Genomic DNA, 13,065 nt, shown 5'->3' with positions numbered 1-13,065 from the left:
TAGGTCATCACGGTATGAGGCTGAACCCCTTCCAAGATCTCACCAGGCACTCTCTGTTTTCCCCGTTGATTCATTTGTGTGTTTTTATTTGTTTCCTTTTAACTTTCCCTCGTCTGTTTTTATTGCCGCTGGTTACTGCTGTGCTGAAGGACTCTACTCTCTGGTGTGCTGATAGAGGGGAGAAGAGAACACTCACCAGTTCGGCATACTTCTTGAGGAGAGCATCCAATTTCTCCTGTGGTGTGTGCAGCTTGTTCAAACTTTGCATTAGTAGCGTGCCCTCCTTTCCTGTGTGGATAGAGATAAATCATGTAATGTTTGTTTCCAGTAGGACTGATATTAAAAAAAGAAGGATGGAAAAAGCCCACCATGGATCATTCTATACATTTCTTCAAAATAAATAATCTTCTGAAGCCATTTCCTCAGCATGAAAGCCATTGCTTCTTGACAACTATGGCTTTGGAAAAGCAAATCAAATCAAATTGCTGAAAATGTGCAAGGAAGATGTTTATAATCCTCCGTTGCTGGCCCGGTTTCATGTTGTGGCAAAGAAACCAACTGTCTGCTATTGGTTAGAAAATACATGTTTGTGTTGCTTCTGCCCAGGACTTGTGTAACCTGTCCTCAAAACATAATCTGACCATGGGGCACAACCTTGCTGTCATGTTAAGATACAGTAACAGCATGACTCTGCTATTTAGTCTACTCTTCCCTGTGTGAAAATGTGATGATGAATGGGATTAAGTGTAAACTGACATGCACTTTGTCTTAGATTGGAAGGGAAAGTTGTTAAGTTGTGACTAGAATATTTCCTCTGGACTATCTCATCAGCACACTGCTCTGTCTTTGCCCTCACAGCAACTGCTGTCAAACAACAGATTACAGCACAGCTGTGTCGGAACACAAAGCCATTCTCCTGCTGAATGCAAGGCTAAGTGAAGACTTGACTGTATGTTTTCAATATAAATCACTGTGGATGTTGTCTTTAAAAGCAAAACTGCACAATACAAATAATGCATGAGAGAAACAAAACAAAACAGTGACACTAAAACCACTCACCTAAGGCTTTCAGTAACTTCTTTGTGTCCTTGTCCGTGCTGGCATCCTTGGTGGCTGTGACTTCATCACCTTGCTCTCTGCTGGCCTCCTCGTCCACCTCCTCCGTTTCCAGGACGATGCACTGTTTCTCTATCAGGCTGGCTGCGGAGCCATAGGTGTTGATGATCTCCTCCAGCTGACGACCAAACTCCTCCATGGGGTCCATGTGGTGGGCCTGCGGTGGAGGGACCTGGGTCTCTGTGGTGACTGGGGACTGTGGTGGAGTCACCCTGGTCTGGGCTGGAATGACCTCTGCAGCAGACTGGACATTGGTCTCCATTTTCACAGATGTGGCTGAGAGGGGACAGAGACGTTAGATACTAGTACCCATGTGGCAGATACAGAGAAACTGTGTAAAACAAACAAACTGAAAAGTATACTAATCAATGGTACCTGTGTACCACCTGCCACCTACATCTATAACCAAATTTCCAAACTGCAATATATTTTTGTTAGACTAAAAGGTCAAAAATATTTGAAAGAAATCTCATATATTTAAATGTCTAATGTTTAATCTGATGTTCAAGCTCCTGTTCATCCTCATACTAGTTAGTGTATTACTTCCAAGCAAAGTAACTTTCAGTCTGATGCATGTGGTACAAATCACTAGGGGTGGTGAAAAATAGCACAAAACCCAGTAGCCTGTCAGGAGTCAGGACACAATACCACTGTGAGGATTTAAATCTGCCCTGTCACAAATAGACATCAGACCCAGCAGACTCCCTTCCCACTTCTCCATTTCATTTCATATGGAATGAACTTAAAGTATCCAGAGGTTGTTTATCCCCCAGCTCTATTGCAACATGATTGCCCCCTGCTTATCAGGATAAAATTATCCCTAGTCCCCCTCTGCAGCCCTCTTCCCCCTCCCTGCTTCCAGCGGGCAGGCACATGGCACCTGTTATGAGGCTTCACTCTATTTTAGGAGCCTCTAAATATGGTCAAGCTATTTCGTATTCTAGACACGTATCTACTGATGTCAATGACGGTGCTTTTACGTAGAAGTGAGAAAAACAGAGTTGACATTTTGTTCTGAATGTCTGCATTCATTCTTTGTTAGCTGTTATAACACCTGATGAGGTTACACATATTTTCTAAACGACCACCGTGTGTTTCAGTAGATTATTTGGAACAGCTAATCACCTCCTCCGATAATGTTGAATTAAGAACGCACATCAAAAAACACTTGTCATCAGTGTTTGAATAATTTAGTGTGACTTCAGGCCAAATCAACTAGGCAGAAAACTGCCCCACCAACTCAATACACCACCATGGTACAGAACATTTATCTTTACACATGTCGCACTAGCACAACACATTTGTCACTATGGCTTGACAGTAACGCCAAGAAACTTTGTCACCACATTTCATGAAGCAGGTTTTTTTTTTTTTACCAACCATCATCTCTAAACAGTCCAGGAACACTTAGCACTAAGACGAACAGAAACTCAAACTTAACATGTCATTTCTGTACCTGAAAAGTATGTAAAATAGTATGGGACAGCCACTTACCAGGTCCAGCGGGGAGAGAGAAGTGAAATGGGTCCAACAGGACTCTGGTGACTGAGACAACAACTGTGACAGGCAAGCCCCTTAAAATAACTTCCTGCAACTCAACTCGGCTCACACCAAGAGGATGTTGGCCCATCGAGGGGTGGAGGGGTGGAGGGTACAATAATAGCTTTTCTGATCAGGCTTTCCAGGAGGGCAGCGCCGAGGCCCACCCTTGACTGTCCTTTCTGGAATCTCCAGGGGCTGTTTTTAAATAAAGGTTTGGTGTAGGTCTACAGTACACGTTTAGATTGTCTGGTTATTATACCTCTTGTTTAGGGCACAGAGTTTTTCCTGACCATATCACCTGGCTACGAAATACTCTGGGCCCTAGATAGCTTATAAGTAGCACCCAGTTTTTTTCTGGTCATGTCATGTGGCCAGGATAACTCCCTGACCCTAGTTAAAGCTCATGTTGTGTTGTGACAGCTGTAAAAACGGTAATGTCTCATCATGTTATGTTGAAGTATTTTATAGAGCTGTTTGTAGGACTCATAAAATCTGTACACATTTAATTCCATGGAATATGTGAATGTTAGCTATCAAAACTTACAGGAGGCAGCCAAAATGGCACTTGGCCATTTAAATGACCTCTTTTTAATTAAAACTTTATTGAATGACTCGCTATGATGAGCATTTAACTGCTCCAGAGTGCATTTTGTTACTGCGTTGGCTCCCTGATTTACCACCAGCTGCAGTACTACTTCAACTTCTTGCCAAGTCATAAATGTTAATTATTTAACTTCATGGATTTCATGTGGAAGCTTTTCCTCTGCCCCATCTATTTCATAGGTCAACACTGAACTGTTTATTTAAAATTAATTGTATGTAGCTACTGACCCCAAACCCTCTATATGGTCAAAATTAAATGACTGGCTAAACATATCTGATTGGTGTGGATTGAGCAGGAGAATATGTTGAATCCCACTGCTGGACTGGGATTATAATCCTAAATCTAGTAATTCAGGACGTGACTGAGGTGGGTGTGGGGGATGGGGTGCTGTCTCCGTTTCAGCCGCTGTAAATTGGGGGTTGATAGTGAAAGCCATGGTTTGTCTGTTGTAAAGTATCCTACTGCACTAACGTAGCTATCAGGAGAGAGCATCAGCGACTCAACCTAGACATTCATTCACATGTACTTTCTAAATGGGAGATAATTAATGCAGCATTACTGATCTCATACTTTTTCTTAGTTGGGGATCCTTTAACACACAACACCATAGATAAACACTAAGATTATGCCCACACATACGTATACACATTTGAATAAAAACTGTTGGGGTGTCACTCCTTGCATTCATAAGTTTGTCTGTAAATTTGAGAGTGGTTACATTGTCACAGCCTCGTCTGTCAATTTCCAAACAGTGTTAGGGTCAGGTTTTGAAATTACAGATTGGGCCTTTAAATGGTTAGGATCAAGTCTTCAACAAAAATCCATGCACACCTGTTAGCAAAATTAATCACTGAAAGCATTTAGCTTTTTTAAGGACAGGTAATTTTATTCCTTCTTCTAGACACTGTAAACATACAAATCAGGGTTTGTTTGCACACTTGACAAGGCGTTAATGGCACACAGACTGACCAGCAGAGCAGCATCTATGTTTTTTGGCACAAGGATACTCCTCGTCACTGTTATACGTCCCTGCCAACTGTCCCTAAGACAGTTCTGTGTCTATGATCGGGCTGAAGCCGAGGTATATTAAAGTAAATATTTAATGTTTATGGAAATACTATTTTTAATGTCCTTCTCTGTCATTCACTGTATATTCTATTTATTTGGGAGCCAAGAGAGCATATCATTTTGTCTGAGTGAAATTAATATTTTCAAGGGTTTGCACAGCACACTTCACAAAGACAAGTGTCTCTATTGCTAAGCTGCTGTATTGGTGTGTCAATTTGGCCAACGCCAATTTCAGGATTCATTGCAATTTACTGATAACCCTTCAAGTCTTCAGAACATTTTCTTGCTAACAATTCAAGCTTCTTTTAAAGTGTCTCTTTTTCTGAGAATCTAATCCCTTTTCCCATATAAAAGGGATGACTGAATCGGAGATAAAAATAAGAAACTCAAGGACAATACAGGGTAGTATGCCTCTGGGATAAATGAATCTCTCTACCTTAATATTCAGTGAAAATCTCACATGGGACTCATCTTCCACACTTTTCATTAGTCTCAAGTTTTGATTTAAGATGTGTTTAAAATTCGCTTCAAATTTACTCCCTGTAACAGATACATAAATTAGGAGTGAATCTTCACTATTATAACTTCCGTCGCTGAGAAACGGTTCAGGTCTCATCAGACGATGAGAAAGAGCTCAGCACATGAAGCTGCTGAACATTAGCATGGTAAAGGTTAGACGCTTACAGCGTTACACCTCAGGGTTCACGCCATTATCTCATTGAGCACTTCCTTTTAGTTAAGTGTTTGGTTCCTCACTCTCCCTCTCAAAGAGAGACAGCTGGCTGCAAATATCACCATTAAGGATCCATAAAAACAGGTATTATGGGCGGAATAGTCCAAATGTAATTTCATAGTTCTTATGTCAAAGTGTTACGTTTGTCATATTTATTACAGTTTGGCTAAATTAAATCGTATTAACTACTATCCTATATCTACTAGAAGTGTTACGTTGTCGGGTATTTTGAGGCTTTATGCATCACCAGTGATAAGTCTCACCAGTAGTATTTCCTCACAACAACCCTAACTTTGGATCCATGTGAGCCAAACTGTTGTCTGAATGTAAAAGGATAGTCATGGGCAATTCCACTGTAACAGAATGATGCACATTTACTTGAAGAACAGTACATTGGTGACTGTTATGTCATACTGTTACCAAACTTTGCATCTGCACTGTTCAAGTAAAATGTGTTTTTGTAAAGATGCCAGTGGAAATTGTTAAAAGTAGTCCTTGTGCGTATAGTTGTATAGTTTATTTATCTTTGCTATCATTGGTTTCTGTTTGACATACATTTTAAGAGTGAAAAATCAAAGTCTCAGCATCATTCTGTTACAGTGGAATTGCCCTCATTCTTTGGCCTGCAACTGTGCAAGTGGCAAAAGTGTGCAACAACAAACCCCACAAATTGAAAACACATGGAACGGATGCCAACACCCACAATGACACCATGATCACTTCAGTAATGCACTTCAGCTGCTTTATTCATGTTTGCAAATTAAAATAGAATAAATTAACAATTTTCTTCTTCTTCTAAAAAAAAAAGAAATGTACAAAAATACTGTCAAACTTTCCTGGAAAGCTTCAACACAGTAGTATTGCCTTGTATCGCATACACTAAATAAGCACAGTGGTGTCAATTCTGAGGACTGATGAGGAACAAGACGTCCTGTGAAATGATACTCTCTACCTTGACAACATTCCACACTGTTTATTGTCCACACATGAAAGAGTAGGGGGGAGGGGTCGGATATTTAAGCGAGGAGTATCCCTTTTCCAAAGACTCATTTTTTCTCTCTTTCTAAACAGACATTGTTCCCATTTAAGCATGTGGAAAATACCCACACATCACCCCTCTGTTATTGAAGGATTCACATCTCTGTAAAGACATTTCCATTCCTACCATTAACCTTTACAATATCAAAGAAAACCATGTTAACTCACAGTGCATCCTGGCTGTGATACAAGCAATGTTAAAAAGACATTTGCAGCAGATGAGGAAATAAAAAAACAAGCACAAGTTTCAGTTTTCCTCCATGATAGACAAATCATTTTAAAGCACAGATATCTGGTAAGTATATGGCCACAACATTGTACAGTATAGTATTGTAGGGAACAATTACACAGTACTTGTCTACAAGCATGTTTCTTAACCACTTCGAACATTTTGAATATGGTTCATTTGCAATTCATAATTATTCAACATTTTCTGTCATCCAAAATGTTTGAATGAGGCAGGAAAATAAATATACCAAGCACACTATTGTACGGCTCTATTTTCCTCCAGAACTAGGCCTATTCAAATAAGCAGACAACTCTACTCATCTAAAGGTTTTCTTGATTTCACATGTTCTGTTGTCCAATTAAAGCTAGAATCCTTAATTGAAACAATAACAAAGTGGGCACCCCCACTCTGTTTTGGTAAAAGAAAAAGCTGAGGAATGGGCCAATAGAAATGTAACCACTCTCAAATTCATAGACATAGCTATTGGTGCAAGGACTGACCACCCATTATATCAAAATTATAGTTAATCATGTTGAGGCTATACAGTGTTTGTTTATATTAACATTGTTTACAAAAAAGTGGCTCATATTTTTCCTCTGGGTGATGGGGTATCACAGTTGAACTAAGCTCATGAGGCATTTATAAGTTATATTCTTCAAGAATCAATGGGTATATATATATATATAATTAATTTCTAAGTCCAAAAATGGATGTAGCAACTAAGGATTCTAGCTTGAAGTAACGATGCATAGCATGGATGTAAAAATGTGTCTTTCTGACAAAGATTCAATTGAGATTGTAGTGCATTCCTACATCAAACAAACTCATTTCCATTATGTCTGCAGTATATGTCTATTACCCCAAAATATTTGAGGAATATATAATCTGGTATAGTACATGTTTCAATGGTTCTCCATTGGTGTATTGCAGATCTTCTCTCTCAATGTTCGAGTTTAGGGGACAACAAGGAATGCTTTAAAAGTCTGTTTGAGTAGATGACTGTATAAGTCCACTTAGTGAGATTTAACAACTCACTCGGCTTGGCTGTTGCTTACATACAAAGTCTGTCATGAAATCAAACTCGTTCTGTCCTAACCACAGCTCAGGTAGCTCCTTTATTCGGTCCAGCCCCATCTCAATGACCAGAGACATCAAGACCTCCTCATCAATAAAATCCGTGTCAATGACGTTGGGGGGCAGTATTGCTGCAGGCACATGATGCGCTTGTGGAGGCAAACTGGACGTGCTGTGTTTCGCGTTGCCGTCTCTGAACTGTTGTCCTGTCCCGTTAACTTGATGATTCGCTGGATGCAAATCATGCATATAATGATGGTGAGAGGGGTGAGTATGGTGGCTGTAGTACTGCGTGTTGAGCTTTTGCAACTGCATACTTGCCGCGAGCTGTCCTTGAGTGGGGACGGCGGCGGCGGGTGCCACAAATTGAGAGCTGTAGCGCGCTCCGGGAGGCATATTGCCGTTTGGGTGTCCAGCGTTTACATTCCCCACCGAATGCCGAATTCCGTGGTTAGCTGTTACATTGCCCCCTCCGTAGTGCAAATGATCTCCCATTATACCAGTAGTGTAGCCATGCTGCTGCTGTTGTTGCTGATGGTGTAGTGGGTTCGAGAACTGCCCCATGCCCATTCTGCGCGCTGGGTGGTGATGGTGGAGACCATTCACAGCTTCAGGGAATCGTCCATGGTTCATTGCCATCATGCGGTCTACCATTCCCAAAGCTGTCACAAATTAAAATACAAACATTCAATATGCATCGACTGGATAAGAAAAACAGGCTATCCAATAATGTACGCACAATGAAAACGATTATCACCCAGTAAATAGTTTTGCAGTTAAAGCCTCCAAATTATTATATTAAAAACTACTTAGAAACAAATCCCATGCAAAACATTAATTTTAGACACTATGTATGTATACAATGTAACTGCAGACTGGATCACAATAAACAGAACTGCAAGGTTGTATCAAATGTCTCCGTGACATTGTAATTACTTTCCTTTTTTCAGTGAATCAATTTCCGCAACTCACTCCACTACTCCAAACACAAAACTCGTTCTTTACCTCTTTGACGGGATCCCTTGGATGTGGCTCCGCTGGCAGCACAAGGCGAGTGACTGTATCAGTCCAGTTTTGCAATCCCAACTCAGTGAATGCTGTGCATTCTGAAAATCAAGATGGTGTACTTTCAAACTCAGCTCAAAAAAATACAAAACTGTTTCAACCGCTCTCATCCAGTGCTGATATACAAGCAGTCAGGGGCGGAGCAACCGAGTCTTGACTCTGACGAGACAAAAGTCTGGATTCAGGATCGCGCAAAAGGTGGAGGAGAGTCTTCGCACCAAACGTCTCCCGCGTTCACAGCAGCAACACCGAGGCACACATTACCTCATTGCAGCTATTTCTGTTCAAGGCAAGAGTGGCAAAACGTGGATTCACATTTCACAGCTTTGGAAAGATCAACATGCATAGAAGCTGTCCCTCACTTTTGCGCATAGAGGTAAAAAATTACCTAATGGACAGAGTATAATCTATTTACTCTTGTGGCAGAGGTCCAGACCTTAACATGTATCAACTCATGAAACAATATAATTAGGATATGAATAGGTGTATCCACAGTTGATCAACCTAAATACAAATTAGATACAGTGAATTTCAAAAGTATTGGGACAGTGACATGTGTTGTTGTTTTGGCTCTGTACTCCAGCACTTTGCATCTGAAAAGATACAATACCAGGTGAACCGTTTAGAAATGACATAGTCCCCCCCATTTTAGGGGACCAACATTCTTGGGACAAATTAATTTATATTTGTATTAAAGTAGTCAAACGTTTAGTATTTGGTCCCATATTCCCCGCACACGATGCATTTTGGGGGGTATGATAATTGTGCATCTATCTCTCACTATGGATGAAAATAGCCTATATAATCTGTCCTGGAAACGTAGGCTATACGGAGGATACACATCATACAGCCCTTTAACAGTCTACTAGTTCATTTGCATGACTTAGTATTTTGAGTATTTACAAATGACATGTGAAGTGACACATGAATCCATATTGAACAATGGAAATCTGTCCGCTGCCCCTTAAGTCCTTGCACATTCCATGTTTTACGCATATCCAAACGCCTCTGTGGACTTGCACTCTGCTTGTAGCAGTTGCCACCAGTGTCTTGAACAGCCAAACTTCTCCATGCTCTGTAAACAAACCTGATCACCTCAACACTGATGATGCCCACTGCTGTACACAAACACATCTACCATGGCTTCTCCTGAGAGTACAAAGCCAGCTCCATATTACACAAGGCTCTTAAAGTGACCTTGCAGGGATCTGCCTGCCAATTACCAGTGTCACACTGGAGGAAAATTAGCAATGCATGATTGTACACAGCGTTTTATTTGCAGAGTAGTATGTAAATACTAAAGTGATGGTGGCTCATGCATATGATGATGGCATGATATGTGTGAATTTAAATTAATCTTGGAATTTGCTTGGGTGCAGCATAATTTTAGCCTGGTTATAATGTAGTAATATAAATGTAATTCATACCTAGAATATAAAACTGCTACTCTGAGTCACCATCTCCAATGCTTTTGTATCTACCATAGGACATTTTTATCACCTCGTCATGACAGAGTGACTAACTGTTCTCTTGACTTCAATTGAGTGTGTTTGGAAACCAGTGTTGACAGAGAGTGAGGGAAGAGGAGCTCGGTATGTGAGTGCACTCAGCTGACTGTGTGAAAATGAAAGGGGCTAGCAAGTGGAGCACACAGTGTGGAATGGGTGGATTTTTTTGCAGTTAGCCATGCTTGGTTAGAAAGCATGGCTCCTAGCTGGAGGGAAACTCTTTAACCATCGTGTGAAAAGTGAGAGCTGGGGATTCGGAGACCTCGGCAGGCGGCGTCTATGTGAAATGCCATTTGAGTCACAGATCTGGAAAGTGGCTGAGGGAAAATAGAAAACCCGTTTACACATTTAGGGTTGAATCAATGTTGTTTCCTCTATAGAAGCACCCAGGTCTCCATTGCCACTTTTCTTTTAAAAGTGTACCCTAATAGTTATGATACTGTATTGTCTCTGGCTACAACTTAAAAGGCATTTGTTGTATTTCCAGTCTCTCACCACATTCCTCCAAGGGATGTTGCATATTCTGTTTGGCAAACAAACCACATGCATTTTACTACCTTAGGTGATATGACTGATATTATTATAAAGTAGAACCCACAATGGTGAACTATTGCCTCTCAGGCACCGTAGACTAATACATAATACCTGTAGTGCAGTTCTGTACATAATGGTAAAAGAGACTCTTAATGCCTGGCTTTTCCCCCAGCCTTCCTGTGTCTTGTATACCCATGCTTCTACCCTTTTACTAATTGGTCTATCCTTTTCAAATGTACAGTTTTCTTCCCCTTTCCAACTGTTGAATGTGGAGGGACAATAGCATTCCTCAGTGGTTTAATCCCAACGTCATGCCTCACTCAACCCCATTGGGGAATAGAACTAATGAGCCTACACCCACTAAACCATACAGTATGTTGGAAACCTACTGCACATTTGTGCCACTGCAAATCACTCGGGTGCTCTGGCTGGCTCTCTTTGTTTGAAAGGAAATGCGACCTGCTTTATTAATGTTTTAATGGGCTGTTCACTGTTTAATTCATTGGGCATATTTTATTTCCCTTCCTCTTCATCCGTTGCAAAAAAATATTAGACTCAAAATCCACACCATCCCCCCTAAATCCACTGTAGTGTGACATTATACTCATCTCTTTAGAAGCCCCTGTGTTTTATTTCCTGCTGTGCAGTGCAACCAACCAACCAGTAAACCCACTGGGGCCATTATGATGTCAATGAATCAGAAAGTACTGCTTTATGCCTCTTAATAAACCAGAGAAAGAAGGCTGCAATAGTCTCCAATAGCACAAGTCCATCATTAAGCACAGTAAACTAGTATCCAGCTGAGCCCTCTGGATACGGTTTCCATACAGCCAAGCGCTGTGTGGTTTTAGCTAGGCCTGCACATCCAGGTGTTAAACCTCAGTCTTACAGGTATTAAGCTCTACTGTTGTGGTCTGTTCTGACTGCCCATATCCAGCTATATTAAACCCGCCTGAGGATACGGCCCTCCAAGGCACTTGATCAGTCTGAAGGCAACCAGGAGTAGACCGAATCATTGATTTGGTTGGGTTTAATGTGTGTGTGTTAGAGGGGGAACTGTGTCTCTCCGTGTGTCTGTGTGTGCATGCATGTGTCTTTAAGTACAGATTTGAACACTTTTCGATGGATTTTGTTGAACAAAAGATTGTTTTTTTTCAAACCATGTTAATGTGTGTTATAAATATATTCTCACTAGATAATCTCTTCAACAAGGGATGTAAATGATGATAAATGTCAAAGATCATGAAGAGATGCCGTTTTAAAAGGCTTATTTGTAATCGTATGATCACAGGCTGGCAGAAAATTCCATTCTATTTTATTTCCCTTGAAATAATGGTACACGAGGGAGACTTCCCATTGGGTAAAAACTGCTTGAATCAACGTTGTTTCCACATCAATTCAACACAAAAATTCAATGTGGTTACATTGAATCAACGTGGAAAACCGATTGGATTTGAAAAAAGTAATTAATATAAGGAAACGTTGGCCTTTTTTCACCCTACTTTTAATGCCATTTTCTTTTTTTATTTCATGTTGAATTGACATTAGTTGATAACTCAACCAAATGTAAATGAAAACAAAATGTTGAACTAACGTCTGTGCCGAGTGGGTTCTCATTATTATATAGTGAACAATATTGAACAGTCACTAAACAGTTACAACTCTCTAACCTCTTTACATGATATGCTTACAAGCAGCATAGCCAGCTCATTTGCTCTTGTTCACAACCCGTTAGCTTCACTCCCTTGCACTAAGCAAAAAAGTTCAAATATTAGCCAAGCTACAGTATGTGATCAGCAACTCTGCTGTAGCAATATGAGTGCGTGGACACCAGACTGCAAGCATGTGAAGAAACAACTTTTATAAAATAATCTCTCTCAATTGGCCTGTGATGCTGCAACGCTTTCAACGATTGGGTGGCAGGGCTTCGCTCAAATTTCACATTACAGTTGCTACTTGCTACAGGCTGTAAAAGAGCCTGCTCTGTGTTTGTGCTACGTGGGCTGGCTGGCCACTTCTCCCTCTGCAGAAAGGTTTTATTCTCTGGCTGGAGTGGCATAAACAAATAAGCGGCCAGATGCACCTGCCATAATCTGAGGTTAAATAGTAAGTTGAAAGTGAAAGTTGCCACAGCAAAGGGGCAGAGCCAAGACAGCAGCACATGGATAAACCATGTCTCTCTCTCTCTCTCTCTCTCTCTCTCTCTCTCTCTCTCTCTCTCTCTCTCTCTCTCTCTCTCTCTCTCTCTCTCTCTCTCCCTCTCTCTCTCTCTCTCTCTCTCTCTCTCTCTCTCTCTCTCTCTCTCTCTCTCTCTCTCTCTCTCTCTCTCTCTCTCTCTCTCTCTCTCTCTCTCTGTCTCTCAACATCGGGAAAACTGTCTGTCGGCCACAGAAATAACACTATGCATTTTTTATTGAGCCTCATGGGTGTGGTATATATTGTACATCCATGAATTATATATTATCTTTATTTCTTTATTAGCTGGCTGTCTCAAGTTCTTATGAAACTTTATGTGGACAAATATTGTACATGTTCAGATGACATATTTGCTTGT

The 13,065-nt window shown here is 40.7% G+C and overlaps 2 protein-coding genes across 3 annotated transcripts in view; both read right to left on the bottom strand.

Annotated features, from left to right (window-relative positions):
* LOC139582943 (beta-taxilin-like) overlaps positions 1 to 2,761 on the bottom strand; it is a 30,664-nt gene extending 27,903 nt beyond the window's left edge. For both annotated transcript variants that reach the window (XM_071413455.1, XM_071413456.1), the window contains exons 1-3: positions 2,611 to 2,761; positions 1,060 to 1,392; positions 197 to 288 (exon numbers count right to left, since the gene is read on the bottom strand). In XM_071413455.1, the coding sequence (XP_071269556.1) occupies positions 197 to 288; positions 1,060 to 1,392; positions 2,611 to 2,746 (561 nt within the window). In that variant the 5' untranslated portion in view covers positions 2,747 to 2,761. The remainder of the gene's footprint in view (positions 1 to 196; positions 289 to 1,059; positions 1,393 to 2,610) is intronic.
* A 3,030-nt stretch (positions 2,762 to 5,791) lies between these two features.
* LOC139582942 (cbp/p300-interacting transactivator 2-like) lies at positions 5,792 to 8,544 on the bottom strand. The gene is made up of 2 exons (XM_071413454.1): positions 8,410 to 8,544; positions 5,792 to 8,066 (listed from the first exon to the last, which is right to left on the bottom strand). The coding sequence occupies exon 2, from the start codon at positions 8,056 to 8,058 to the stop codon at positions 7,354 to 7,356; it is 705 nt and encodes a 234-aa protein (XP_071269555.1). The 5' UTR covers positions 8,059 to 8,066; positions 8,410 to 8,544; the 3' UTR covers positions 5,792 to 7,353.
* Positions 8,545 to 13,065: the final 4,521 nt, after the last annotated feature.

This window comes from Salvelinus alpinus, chromosome 8 (assembly GCF_045679555.1).
Source record: "Salvelinus alpinus chromosome 8, SLU_Salpinus.1, whole genome shotgun sequence".
NCBI classification, from domain to species: domain Eukaryota; kingdom Metazoa; phylum Chordata; class Actinopteri; order Salmoniformes; family Salmonidae; genus Salvelinus; species Salvelinus alpinus.
The sequence above is the reverse complement of the archived record's forward strand: the minus strand, read 5'-3'. Positions and strand labels throughout refer to the sequence as shown.

Coding starts and splice junctions, on each gene's coding strand:
- LOC139582942 (XM_071413454.1), bottom strand. CDS start 8,058: ATGGTAGACCGCATGATGGCAATGAACCATGGACGATTCCCTGAAGCT.